Here is a 14,824-nt window from a genome sequence, read left to right on the forward strand (position 1 = left end):
GTTTTTAAAGCCTTGGGAGCAGTTAACATATTTCTTAGAGTTGTGAATATTAAATTTCTTGAATATCAGTTGAATCTGGTTAATTCTGTGTTCCATGTCAAAATCTCCCACGTTCTCTTTAGTAGTATTCTGTTTGTGGGTTGTCTGTCAGAACCAAGTGAACAAGTATTGGTTTTAATCAGATTTCTTCTCTATTAATGATTAATAATGAAACAGGCTCCTGCTTCAGACAGTTGCATTGTAGAGTTTTAGATGATAATAAATTGCATCTTTTGCTTTTTCACTTCAATTTAGAAGATCCTTACAAATGTGTCTATAAATTATTCATCTTTTCTCATTCAGGAAGGGTAAATATTTCATATATGAATTTTCTTTCTTCCTCTGTAATGCTTGCTGTCATATTCCTAAAAACCTGATTCCTTTTCTTGTAAACATTTTTAGGTTTTTTTTGCTATTTCATCTCCACAGACTAAAAATATTAAGTACCTAAAACTAAAGTATATTTAACACAAATTGACAATGCAGATGTTGACAAAGGCAGATAATATGATGGAAATAACCAATTTTTGCTTTTTGACCTAGGTTCCTGGTCAGATCCCGTATCCAGTAGCACTGCATGTAAATATTGTCAATGTACCTCAGCCAGCTGCTGCAGCTATCCAGGTAGATAACTTGAACCTCATTTCAAGAGCCAATTTCTTAAATATTTAATAAACCAAGATGCAGACATTGTACATTAAGGAAACATTTTAATGTATTAAGTCTGGTGAAAAGAGAAAATGGGGAAGGTCGGGGAGTTCTAACATGGCTAATAATTGCTCCTTCTGAAGTGGATTTAAAATGCAGTAGTTGACATCTGGTGTGATGGCTTTCACTTTCTCCATTTCAAATATCTATACTGAAATTCAGCAGAGACTTTGGTAGTGGAAAACACAATTGACAATTGTTTCATCTTTGAATCTAATTTGGCTGTTATAACCACAGGTCGGCAAACCATGAGCATTTTAGTTGCTACATCCTATCAGACCTTTATCTTTTCTTTTCCCTTAACTCTTAATTTCAGAGACACTATAATGATGAAGACCCTGAGAAAGAAAAGCGAATAAAGGAATTAGAGTTGCTACTAATGTCGACTGAGAATGAACTGAAAGGGCAGCAGGCATTACCAGTAAGATTGTCACTGTGTGCTTGGATGGAGGGATAGCAGCCTTACCCCAGTGCTTGTCTTTTTAACTTTTTACTCCCCCTTTGCCTTCAGTACTAATCAAGGCTCTATATTTCCGTTTTAAAAGGATGAAACATAGCACATATATAATCTGTATCTGCTTTGTAAATTCTTTTATTGAAAAAAAATCCAAAACTTTTGCAGGTATCTTATTTTGCAAAGTGGGAGCAGGATTGGGCTCTGTAACATGATATAAAATTGGAAACATGATGATTGTACAGCAATTGAAAATCCTACAGACCTTTAATCAATAATGGGATCTGTTTCCTAAAGTGTGCAATGGTTCATGTGATGAAAATGTAGTGCCTGTACATTAGATTTTTCTTCTCTGTTGTATTCTTTCCTTCAGCTGTGTTTTATACACTTTGTAAGCTTCAGACTTGGTGCATGTTTGAAAATTTATTTTACTTCTCCAAATAATGTTAGATTTTTCATAACTGCATGTGTGGAGCAAGTGCTGGCTATTACTGAATTCTCATACTTTGTTGTGTATGCCATTGGATAGTAATGTGTGAAAACCCTTGTGTAACTACTTAACACTGCCACCAAAGCCAAGAATCCCAAAATCATTTTTGAAGATAAGTGATAGCCAGCAGATTCTTTTTCTTTTTTTTTTTTTTTTGGGTAATATTTAAATTAATAGTAAATGAACTGCATGCATGATACGTTAGTTTGGCCACTTTTTAACTTTAGTTAATGTTTTGCAATTTCTTCTGTTGCATGATCACACTGGAAAGAAACTTCTGTTAATTTGTTCTTCTGCTTTCCTAACCACGTTGATTTGACAGCCTCTTCATTGCATTGGTGTAAGCTGTAGCATTAGACAGGGATAGCAGAAGAAAAGGAGATAAGCAGACAAAAGCAACTCTAACTCTAAAAACTTTTAGCCTTCTACAGTGCTGAGCTCTCAGTAGGGAAATCCTGCCATTTCTCGCTTCTTACAGAAAAGGACTTGCAGACACTTTTTGAGCACTTGGAGTAACAAAGTGTGAATTGATTATGTGCTAGTAATGGCATATGCCTATAATCCTGGAAGTAAATTATGAGGTAACTTTGGGATAACAAATACAATGCCAGTATTACTTAAAACAAGATCTTGCACTGATGAAAGGAAACATCTTGACAATTGTTTCATAGGCATAAGCTTTTAGATGATGATGCAACTACTTTTATCTTTCCTCCAGTGGCATCTGACACCTTGTGCAATTTCATTGCTAAGTTCCTTCTGCCTTTCCCCCCTCCCTTTCCTTCTTTTTTTTCTTTCTTCTTCCTTTAGACACAGAACCACACATCAAACTACCCCGGCTGGCACAGCACCACAATTGCTGACAGCACCAGGACCAATGGTGACAGTGCACCTGTTTCCTGTTTGGGGGAACATCACCACTGTACTCCATCTCCACCGGTGGATCACGGTTGCTTACCTGAGGAAAGTGCATCCCCTGCACGGTGCATGATTGTTCACCAGAGCAACATCCTGGATAATGTTAAGAATCTCTTAGAATTTGCTGAAACACTCCAGTTAATAGACTCCGTAAGTAGACTTGCCACCTCAGGTGGATTTGTGCATGGTCAAGGAGTAAGGGGTGAGGAGCTGGGATTGTCCTAAAAGTGGTTGTTGGTTTTTTCCTGAGTAACTTCGAGTTGCTTCAGGATCTGAAGCTTATCTTCTGACATGACAAAATGCAGCTGCTTGTAAATGAAGCCCTCAATGGATGGATGCATATCATTTTTGTGGGTGTCTCCCTTTCCTGCTACATCTTGGAATGGGAGTGCAAGTTTTGGCAATCTGCACAGTAGGAGCTTGAAACAATCTCTCAATTTCAAGTCTCCTTAAAATAAAATCAGAGATACCATGAAGAATTTTAAACAATGAGATGATATTTATTGACATTTGAAGGGACACCTGCTATAGGTTTGTGTGTGGCCGCTCATGTATCTGCATAATTTTCTAGAATTTTGAGTTGTAGCCTCAATAGCTGTTTCTCAAAGGTTAAGGAGCTTGCCCTGGCATATGTGAAGGACTGTAAACACACATTTAAATGGCAAGTATCTGACTGACACTGACATTGACTGTTCTCATTGAAGTCTCTGGGAGGCTACATGTAATGAAGTAGCACATTGAACTATGTTGGTGGCAACCTCAGTCAGAAGCAGAGGTGTCTGCTTCATACGGTATCATTTCCCTTTCAGCACATCCAAAGCAGCACTGCATGTTAGGAGGAGGCCAGTCTTGGTCTACAGCACACATTTATTTTTTTGTAAAGAGAGGTACCGTCATCATACCAAGCAGAAAACGCTGGGCAAGCAAATAATAAGGACATAATTTGACTCATTCATTAGGGACTCAGCAACACTACTAGTGTTGCCAGCAACACTACTAGGATGTCAGACAGTTTGATAAAATCAAGGTATGTATTGAAAGCATAAATTGTGTTCACAGTGTTGCTGCTCCCATGAACAGGGTCAGACTGAACTGAACTGGGAAAGACTTTGTTGTTGTTGTTGTTGTTGTTGGTAACAGGCATATCCTAGCGCTGTATTTTCATGAGGTGGCACTATACACTGTCTTATAGCTCCGTGCCTCCCACGTTGTTTCAGGATCCTTCATCATGGGGTGATCTCAGCAGTTTTGAATTCTTTGAAGACACAGACACTCCGGCTAGCAGAGCTCGCTCAGGCACAGTCGCGCAGCTTCAGCCAAGAGGGGCCAGTGCTTGTAGACCTCAAGGACAGCCCACCACAAATTTGAGCAAAGTCATGTCGAGTCAGGGCTCTCTTGGCTCACCAAAGACCTTATCTGCCTCACAGGGCAGTGCGGCTCCGTGGGTCCTTCTTCGCAAAAGGAGAGGGCACTGCAGCCCCTTAGCCAGTGGCCACGGTAGCACCTTGGTCCTAGCTGACGCCAGCAGCTCAACTCCTCCTAAGCGCTCCCCTGTCAAAAGCCTGCCCTTCTCTCCCTCGCAGGTAGATCAAGATTTCTGCACAGATGTTACTAATTCTCAAAAGTCACCCCAGTCTTAACAATTTAGAAACTAATCCTTTGGAACAAATGACTAATTGCCGTTGTGCTTGTTGATTTCACTCCGTGTTTGAATCTTCTCACTGCTCCTGGTCTTCACCACTGAGTTTAGTTAATCAGCAAGCAAACTGTTGATTCTTGTCTTTTAAACTCATCAGTGGGGCTTGTGTTTTTGGGTTTTGTTTTTTTTTGCCTTTTTGTATCTTTTTTTTGTAGGGGAGTGTGACTCCTTGCTTTACTGTTGCTGCTAACTCCAGCTAGTAGAGTTTAACATTTCTGGTCATCTGTGATACTTTCCATCTCTGTCCACTTACAGTATGATTCATTCACCTAGAAAACCCCAAACTGCATTTAAATAGCATTCAGGTTGTGAGACAAACTGACAACAACCAGAAAATTCAAATCACACTTGCCATCCTCTGCCCAGGCCATGAGAGTTGGAGTGGAATAGGAATGAGGTGGAAAATAGCCTGTTAAAATGGCCTGGCGTGCACTTTCAAATTCCTGATGATGGTTGCTTTGTTTCACAGCTGTAGCACTATTTAAAAGTGTTTTGGATTTTTTATTTGTTTGTGTTGGTTTGCTTTAGTCCTTGATATCAAAGAAACTCTATTTCATGAAGGACACTAAAATACTTCACGTAGTGATTTCCTGCCTTATTTCCCATTACCTATTAATTAACCTATTACCATTTTAATCATGTCATTTTTCCAGTGAAAGCCAGATTTTCTTGCGTGCCACATTTTTATAAAGTGGCAGATTGACTCTAGAAGGGAATACATTGAATTGTTGTCATTTTAAAGGATGCCACTATGCTCACAGATTTGTAGACACTAGAAATAGAAACAGTATTTTAGGTTACTAGGTAGAGCACATGCAAGAGCAATTTTCTCCAAACAAATAGTGCTGCCTCTTTTGTAGTCAGCTGTTTCCATTCCAAAGTATTCCACACACCCATCACAGGTGGCAGCTTTCATTTTATACTCTGAAAATTAAGTACTTTCTTTTGAAAGAAATTATAGAAAATTTATTTTCCTGTCATAAAAGCTTTATTTACTGTCCTAAAAGCCCCTAGATGCTCCATATAAATATGTGTGGAATTTAACCCTGTTTCCTGTTTTTGAAACATCCTTTGCTCATTTTCACCCAGTTTCTTGGGCACACTGGTCTTAATTAAAATTTATTTGGAGAAAATCCAAATCAGGCTCTGCAAGCGGTGGAAGGTGTTTCTCATTGGAACAGAGTACCATTTCCTTTAGAATTTCCCTCTCAAGCTTCCTGAGCCAAACCACTGAGTATTTTTTCACAATGTAGTCAGGTACCCACATGCCCCTACTCGCATCATAGGGTCAGGAAAGTTACTCATGTCAATAAGAAGCAAACAATTTATTTTTGTTCTGTTCAACAATGTCAGCTTAAGAGATCAGCCATGTAACCTGGACATTCCTGTTATTTTTTTCTTTCCACACGTGCAGTTCTTAAACACCTCATCCAATCACGAAAACTTGAACCTGGACAACCCTGCCCTTACCTCCACGCCAGTATGTGGCCATAAGATGGCAGTTTCCAGCCCGTTCCACAGGGACCAGGCTTTCAAAGCTCAGAAGGAAAACCATGTGTAAGTCTGTTGTCTTGTTGAACTCATGAGGGTCCATTCCTTCACATTTGCATTCAGCACTTTGCAACCAAAGTGCTGGGTCAGCATATGCTTCAGGCTGTGAGACAGTGGGTTCAGATTAGATACAAGGAAAGAATTCTTTACTGAGTGGGTGGCGAGGCACTGGGGCAGGCTGAAGCTTTGAATAGCCTATCCTTGGATGAAGCCCTGGTCAACCTGATCTCATGGAAGGTGTGCCTGCCTATGGTGAGGTGCTTGGAATTAGGTGATCTTTAAGGATTATTCCAGCCTAAACCATTCTAAGATTCTACGCTTCCTGCAGAGTTGTTTGCTCACAAAATCAGGTTTTTCTTATTTTGGAGTAAAACTTCCACTTTATGACTATTGAGGCACGTTATTAAACCATGCATATAGATTCACCAGTTTTTAAAATAGTCATTACACCTGATCACAGTTAAATAGATGTTCTGCTGCAAAAGCAAAATGGATTATAGGATCACAGGGAAATAATTTCCAAAGTCTTACAACAATACTGCCTGTATGCACGCATTTCTGTAAAGAGGTAGTATTTCCAAGCATCTTCCTTTAAAGTTCCCCTCCTTCTTTTTAAAGTTTCAGGACTCCAGCAATCAAGAGGTCGATATTAGAAAGCTCTCCAAGAACACCCACTCCATTCAAAAATGCACTTGCAGCTCAGGAAATCAAATACGGTCCTTTGAAGATGCTGGTAAGAAGGAAACAATGATAAAAGTTGCTTTGATATTAGTGCAGAGGGATGTTCTGGGACTTGGATATAACGTTTCTTTCTTTCAGCCTCAAACTCCAACTCATCTTGTAGAAGATCTGCAGGATGTTATCAAGCAGGAGTCGGAGGAATCTGCAATAGTGGCTGGGCTACATGAAAGCGGACCCCCTTTGCTGAAGAAAATCAAACAAGAGGTAAATCTCAAACTTACCTGAGGCAATTTAATTCAGAACTCTTTGCTGAGAAACTTATAGCAATGCCTTTTCTATTAAATAGCTGTGTCTGTTTTTCTTTCATGTGAGCCCCAAGATCTTAGTGTCGGTTCCATATAGTACACTAGGCATGTCTAATTCATCTCCCATTGATTTCCATAGAAGTCTTTCTGCTGTTTTCAGCAGGGGTTTGCTTGGGCCGTTCTAATGCAGTTTTCGTTTGAAACTTAAAAAGAAAAGAAAAATTAGACATGAATTTGGATTGAATCTTTCAAATATTGGTGAAAAGTATAGAAGAACCCCATGGGGACCCAGCTCCATGGAGTGACTTAGAAACCTGAACATTTGAGGACATTGCATTATATTACTTTGTCACTAAAGTTCTAAAAATACATTTATTCTCAATCCTTTCTAGGGGATTAAACTCCTGAATACTGACAGAGCACTGAGTGCAAGTACTCAAACTTTTATTAGATGGAGATTTTTTTGGAGAACCTTGAACTTTTTCTTCTGCAAAGAGCAAGGCTGCTGTAAAAGATGTTACTGTAAACATGCATTATGCACCTCAGTGAAGAATATTTGTTCAACTTGTTAAGCAACTGACATAAATCTCCTGGTCACTTATATGGTGCTTGAATCATGGCTTTTCTGCTTTCAGGTGGAGTCCCCAACAGATAAAGCTGGAAATTTTTTTTGTTCAAATCACTGGGAAGAAGAAAACCTGAACACTCAGCTCTTTACACCTGGGTCTACTATGGAAGATGTGCCAGTAAGTATAGGTTTTCACACTGTCAAAGGAATTCTTTGTTTTACATCCCTGTTCGATTCTTAAATGCAAGAGAAAGAGAATATTTTTTCTGGTTTTCTTCACAAGCAGTCTTTATTCCTTATTTCCATGTCATTTTCCTGTACTAAGCATAAAAAGCAAAATGCTACTCTTAATTATCACTCTGATGTCTATAGAAGGTTGCAGAAGTTGCAGTAGTTTTTCATCCCACAGACTTTGAAGAGCCTACACTTGGAGGATGCCTGCACTTGTGTATAGAAATGACTGCATCATGGAGTTAAAAACTGGTGAGAGAGGGACTCTTGGTTTTTGCAAAGGAGACCATGCATGAGTGCAGTTCTCTCTGCATTGCCAGGACTTATGGACTATTCAGTGTTACTGTTATTCTTGAACTTGGGATTTTCACTGGATGGAAAGCCTTTGAACAGGGCAAAGCTCTTGCAAAGCCGAGTCCCAGGAACACCAGGCTGAGGTCTGCTCTTCATCTGTGGCCATGCCCAGTGTAACAACTTCTGCACTTACACTGAATTTACTTGCAATGCATTCCAATTCAGGCTGTTCTCATGAGTTGCTGAAAACCTTTTTCTTTTTTCTTTTCCTGTTCAGAACCTTCTTACCAGTTCCATTTTAAAGATGCCTGTGCCTGAAGATGATGATAGTTTTCACAAAACAGTTGCAGTACCTAGAAACAAGCCACTAGCTAGTCCTCTACAGGTAATTATTCTTTGATAAAAGTATCCTCTGTATATAAAAATACTTATATGCATCCATACATATATTGCTTTCTCACAGACCAATTCTAAGTTTTGTGTATGGAAGAATGAAATGTTCAGATGAATGTGGCTGAGGATCTCACTTTGCCTGTGGAGCATGAGGGCACAGCCCTGTGTGTGGAGTATTGCAACTCAGCTGGGTGCAGCGTGAAATTGGTAGGACTGAAAATTAACGTGGACCACAGGTTTGGGGTTTTTTCCCTATAGGCTTTTTGTAGGTGGCACTGCTGTTTCGGAGATTTGGGTGGTGTGGTGGTGGCCAGAACTTGACTGGGCTTGGGGTGAGAGGAGACACTTTAGCACTGCCTGGCTAGCACAGGTGTGGCCAGCATTGTCCATCCAGCCCAGCGCCAGGATGGCCTTTCCCCAGTGAAGGCTGCATGTGTAATTGTTGTAATGCAAGTCAGATGTGAGGCTGGGGTTTGTGTCTGTGCTTTTGCCAAATGTTAACAAGCATAGACATTTGCTGTACTTTAAAATAGAGCTGTTGCACAGGAGCTGATCCAAAGCCCACCAAAGTCATTGGCAGCCAGTTTGGCAGCCAATTTGGCAGCCCTTGTACACTTTAGGTGGAACCGACAGCAAGTCATTCAGAAAATAAAACATAATTTCTGTATTTCTGAGGTAGGTGACTAAGTGATTGTGTAGCATTTCTCCACATGGGAGAAATAAAGGAAAGTGTCCCATTCTCCAGGGTGAGTCACTGTCAGGAAGGAAATTGTAACTCCATAGTTCCTGACTTTCAGACACATAGTCCACATGGCTAATCCTTTCTTTCCTCCCTCTTTCCAGAATTTACATTAGGGCTTATTTACAGTAGAAAGGAATGAATAAAGGCTGGTTTTGATTAAGCATTTCTAGCCGGGCATTAAAAAAGGAGATAGTAAAATTTTACACATGTCCCCATTTGGCACAGTTTGCCATGGAGTAGGCTTGTATTTTGTGCTGCAGAATCATTTGATGAAAATCAGCTTTGGAGAGCAGGGACTAGGACTCCCCTTGGCATGGGGGTAGGGGCCAAAGGCTCACACTAAATATTGTTTATCTGCTCTTCCCTCATCAGCTGTTTCTTGGCTGCAGTGTGGTAGACAGCCAAGAGAAGGGTTTGCAGATGCACTGCCCCTGATCTAGGGCAGTACATAGGGGCTGAATTCAGACCCACCCCATAGCAAAGGAGCCTGGGTCTCCAGCAGTGCAGGGGGTTGCTGGAGCTCCCTGGTGGGTGTGTGGCAGGAGGCTGCTCACCCCAACACCTGTCTGTGAACTGTGACCCCAGCCCAACTCTGGGCTCCTTCACAGATTTAGAGCAAGGTTTTCAGGTAGCTAAGCAGCATGGGCTGTGTGTTGTCCTGTTGGTGGTAGTTGCCTGCACTCTGGCTGTAATAAAAAAGAAGAATCTGAGAGGTCTGTAAAATAGGATCTTTTGATCTTTAGTGTACCGGTGTTATGTTTCCTGCTATCTAAAAATAATTTCTTTACAAGCTGCTGTAAATGAAAGGGCTTGTTTAACCTTCTGTCCTCACTCATGCTGATTTTGTTCAGGAAGTTTACGTGAGTCAATTTGTGGATCATTCTGGATTCAATTCTTCAGTCCTTGCTCAGGAAAACCATGTTAAAAGTCAGGTATGCTCATTGTTTGGATAAAGAGGACCTTTTCTTAAGTCGTAACTGAGTTAAAAAGGACTTCCCAACTCCTCTCAGTGTTTAAAGTGTGTTGAACTGAAAGAAAAAGTAGTTGTAAAAAGCCCCAAAATGAATAGTTAGTATGCAGCTTCTTGATGTACTAGTATGAAGCTAAATTTTTTCTCTCTGTCAATGAAACCTTGAACTATTCAGCTGAAATGTAATCTTAAATGAAGAATGAGGGTTGGTGTTTCTGTGATGGTGGCACAGACAGCTTTTTCGGAATGAAATACAGACTTTTTATAACAATGCAGTATTGCCAGTGGCTGTGCTCTCTGGTTTGGACTTGGTGTCTTGGTTAAAAGTAGTGGTAAAGCTGCTTGGCTTCATGTCAGAGGGGAGGAGTGTGGCCCCGTGCAGCTCAGAAAGGACATGTAGGTCTGGCTCTGTTTCACACCAGAAACTGCTGCTGCTCTGTCCCCACTGCTTTCCCTCCTCCACCCCAGTGTAAATGGACTCATATGACTGGGGCATAGCATGCCTAAATGGTGCAAGGCCATGGAAAACATGGCCTTTGTGCTTGTTGTTGTTTTTACTGTTTGCATTTTGTACATGACCAGATTTTGGCACGTTATTTTCCTACGCTTTCTGCCCTTCCTGGTTTAGAGTTTGGTATCTCACTCACCCTCACAGATTAACACCTGCATGGACACAAATAAATACTGGACTAAATCCACTGATCCCATGAAAGTAGACATTAAGCATCAGGGAACTCATGTGGGTTAAATTTAATTGTGTCTGCATATGTTGACATTGCTGCTGTTAATATTTTGGGCCTGATCCAACTGTTCTTACTTAGGCAAATTCTCATTGATTTCAGTCCAAGAAAGTATTACAGCAATCTCTGCATCTTGGGATCTGTGCATGGAGAGAGAAGAGAGAAACAAAGACAGTACTAAACTTGGGGGGTTTTTTTAATATGTTTGTTTCTTAAAATTCTGTTTTCTTTTAAATTTGAACTTAGAAAAGAGGGAGGCAGTATATTTACCACCCACAGTTTTCCATTGCTTTAATAATTTGCACTACATTTACACAAAGGTATTTGGCTAGTGATAAAAAAATCCTGATCAAAATCCTTGATTACTTATTGTTTTGCTGTTAAATTCCAAAGAAGATAAGAGTAGCAAATGTTCAAACACCTCTCTAATCATATTTTTTACTGCATTTTGGGTACACAACTGATCATATGCCATTTAGTAAATAGCAGCTGTTGACCATATCAGATAGCACGACATGATTCACCATCACTTAGCAGGAACAGCATGTTGCATCATTTGGCATGTGAGGTCAGGTAGCCACTGGAGTTTGGTGCTGTCAGTGTTGTATAGAGCAAAGGGAGAAGAAGCCTCCATAGACCCAAGAAGAGTTTGGGCTTTATCCTCATTCAATCCTCTGTTAGATCTCCCTAAGGCATTGGATGTGAAGGAAGTTTTGTGTAAGATTTTTCTGGTAAGCTGTGGAGTTTCAGCCAGCTCTTTTGTCCTTTGTGACAAATGTCATGGTTGTGCATTGAGTATTATCAGACTGTCAGGAACAGGAATATCTCACCAAATCCACGTGTTGCCTTGGGGTAGACTTACTCTCCATTGCATGGATCCCAAATATTTCTGCTTTGTGTTCATGGGATTAGTTAAAACCTGTACTTTTGCACCCTATATTTTTGTCACTTAGTTGCATGTCAGAGAGATTTTGGTCTCGCTAGGAACTTTTCCAAGGGTTAAGATTTTGGGATAGCATACTCCAGTACCAAGACAAAAAGATGATCTGTACTGGGCATGTGCTTGAATTTTGCCTTGTAAGAGGTTACATAAAAACCCCCTCTGTTTCTGGCCCTTCCTATGTCAAAGTTAAACTTCATTTCACATTATGTTCTGTAGCAGTAGCGGTACATAATGCAAACTATCCTAACATAGACATTTTAACAGATAGAAAAGTAGGCTAAATCACAGACCTTCCACCCAACCCTGCAGGCTATCAAAAGACACCATGAAATGGAGCCTTTTAAGAAAATAGAGCTGCTTTGATATCTTCTTCCCCCAGTAACAAAGGAAACAACACAAGGTAGAAGCCCTGCAAGCTAAAGAGAATGTTCTTCAACCCCTAGCTCCTGTCACTTTCCATTTTTTAACCACAGACTGACACATTTCAGCTCGAATTTCCTGACTTTCAGCAGTTTATGTAGCCATACTCTTCAAAGAGTAAATTTAAAGGATTTCAAAACAGTTACTTGATTAATCTTTTTTCAAGTTGTTTGAGCTGTCATGAAGCTTAATTTTCTCAGTTTAAAAAGTGAAATGTTGTTTTATTTGCAGCTGGTTTTAAGACAAAATGGCCAGGAAGGCAGCATGGTCTTCTGTAACAGCAGGCTTTTTTCCTTCTTTTGGGGGAAGAAGGTCCTGAAATCTCATACTTTTCTTTGTTTAATTAAGGGAGAGGGGGAAACAAGCTGTGTTTGAGATTTGCACAGCAAGGGAAGGTAGCCCCATGGGTTTCCCTCGCTTGCGTTGCCCCTTCTCTCCCCAGTGACTGATGTGTACAGGAAGGAGATATGCTTGCCACAGCTGAGGGAGCCAGAGATGATTCAAAGTTACAGGCCAGTCATTGCATGTTTTCCTCCCAAGTCAGCAGAGTTTGGGTTGCAAATGGATTGGAAGCTGCCCTGAGCTGGTGATGGTCTCTCAGGAAGAAAAGTCACAGCTTAACTATTATTACTATACATTTGCAGCAATGTATTCTGATACCTGGGGAGGAAAAAAGAAAAAAAAATCAGCATTACTTAAGGGTAAAAACTGGAGAGGGCAAGAATATGAATATGACTTGGAGGTGCTTAACCCACTTCTATACCTTGTCCATTCATCTTACTTGGAAAGCTCATGCATCTTAAACAGGAGTTTTATCTGAGCAAGAACTTCAGGGTTCAGCTCCTAAAAATGCCATCAAATAGCTCTTTCTAGCTCTGGTACCATGCTTATAACAAAAGCTGAAAAGTTGGACCATCTTATTTTTTCACATTCAGGATGCTGTATTTCTGAGCAACTCAGAAAGCTCCAGAGTTTAGGAGAAGTTTGTCCTGTGCCCCAGAGGAAAGGTAGCAACAGGGGTAGAAATAGTGGTCTGTCTTGTCAAATGAGATAAAAAATTCATTTATGATCACTTCAGCTTTTAATTAGTCTTTACTGTCTGGTCTTGATAAGTAAATGGGTTTCTGCTAGTTCTGCATCCTTACAGAATAGAAAACTGTGTTACTCATATGCTGTCATTGTATTCTGTTAGGAAATTGTTCTGTTTAGTGCATTGTTTTACTGTTTCAGGAGTGCTGCATTTCTGTTGCAAGCCTTCTTTTCAGTGGCACATTCTGCAGAAAATCTATAGCATGTAATCTTAGGGAAAGCTGGCAAGAAATCCAGCTTTTTAAAAATTATTTTTAAATACCGATAAAGCTTGGCTAAATTATGGGAATGTTTGTAACACCACTGGCTTTGCTGGAGTTGCTGAAGCTACCTGCCAGCAGAGCAGAGATATAAAATCTGTCTCCTAGCACAGTTCTTTGCCCAAGGATTTCTACTAGACTTTGATCAGTTTGAGAGCTCGGCACTGCAGGACTGCAGCAGTGTTTGGTTTTTGCATTGGCTTCTAACACAAAAGGTGTTGTAACACAGGATCTTTCTTAAGCTATAGAGACAGCAGATGAAAAAGCAGTCTGGGCTACAAGAGCAGAAGGACTAGTTCTGTTAGAAAAGCACCTTTCCACATTGTTTTCTTCCCTTACTCTGGTCTGTTTTCTCTAGATGGTCCAAGTTTTTATTTAAAGTGCTTTAACTGGATATCCCAGTTACAGCTTTGACAGTTTGTTTACAGTTCACATTTGCCTGAGGGCAGCTGAAGGCATATTACAGGATAAATAAGGTAGTTTTGCTGCCAGGACAAGGATGTAGTGGTAGGATTATTGAGTTAAAACAAAAAAAAAAAAAAAGAGTGTGAGAGAAAAAGGAAAGGGACAAGAAGAATGACATAGATGGAATTGTACCATGGATCTGTAATTTAATCCTATGGGAACTTGTAGTACTATCCTTTCTTCTTCCCCCTCACTCCCTGATTTAACTTAGAAACTGCTGTGTTTGGAATAGAAAAATAATTGAAGTACTGGCTGAAAAGGTTTAAACTCTCTTCATTGATAGCAAAATTAAGACTAGTCTCCTACTCTGTGAGGCAATGAAAAAATTGTGTATGTGGAAAGAATTTACTATGGAAATCCCTTTCACTCTTCATTGGCTAGGAATTTAGATGCCAAAATGAACACCTCACTCTTAGATGACTGAATTTAAGCTGAAATGAATCCACTGGATCAATGAAAACATGTCCATCAATTTTGGTGGGGTTCGGGTTAGGCCTTCTGGCGTCTGGTTACAAAGATTTTGTTTCCATCCATCCATGGATTTGCAGAGTTAGACCTGTAAATGTGGTCAGGAGGACACAGTGAGCATTCTGCAGCAGTAGTCTTCTGGATGGGATTTCTGTGCTGCTTTCCTGCATGCTTGTAGCCTTCTGCCTGGGTCTTTTTTGTTTTGATTTTTATTTTGAGTACTGCTGTCTGTGGGACAGTGCCACTGTCCTGTAACAGAGCTCTGTCAGTGATGCTGGTGTGGAAGGAGGCATTGTGGCATCCCTTTTTACAGAGATCCTATAGCTGTGTGTGACCAGGCCTGGCAAGGTACTCTGCCTGGGTTGTAGGACCCAGCATTCCCTGCCAAGGAGGGAA

General features: G+C 40.4%; 1 protein-coding gene across 9 annotated transcripts in view; it reads left to right on the plus strand.

Annotated features, from left to right (window-relative positions):
• MYB (MYB proto-oncogene, transcription factor) overlaps window positions 1-14,824 on the plus strand; it is a 28,473-nt gene that overhangs the window by 8,871 nt on the left and 4,778 nt on the right. Inside the window, exons 7-15 of one of the 9 annotated variants that reach the window (XM_062488838.1) lie at window positions 583-663; window positions 1,064-1,168; window positions 2,502-2,759; window positions 3,827-4,192; window positions 5,723-5,865; window positions 6,478-6,592; window positions 6,679-6,804; window positions 7,481-7,591; window positions 8,216-8,323. In XM_062488838.1, the coding sequence (XP_062344822.1) occupies window positions 583-663; window positions 1,064-1,168; window positions 2,502-2,759; window positions 3,827-4,192; window positions 5,723-5,865; window positions 6,478-6,592; window positions 6,679-6,804; window positions 7,481-7,591; window positions 8,216-8,323 (1,413 nt within the window). The remainder of the gene's footprint in view (window positions 1-582; window positions 664-1,063; window positions 1,169-2,501; window positions 2,760-3,826; window positions 4,193-5,722; window positions 5,866-6,477; window positions 6,593-6,678; window positions 6,805-7,480; window positions 7,592-8,215; window positions 8,324-14,824) is intronic. The other 8 variants (XM_062488840.1, XM_062488839.1, XM_062488847.1 and 5 more) reach the window with 8 other exon arrangements.

Source organism: Cinclus cinclus, chromosome 3 (assembly GCF_963662255.1).
Source record: "Cinclus cinclus chromosome 3, bCinCin1.1, whole genome shotgun sequence".
Classification (NCBI taxonomy): Eukaryota; Metazoa; Chordata; class Aves; order Passeriformes; family Cinclidae; genus Cinclus; species Cinclus cinclus.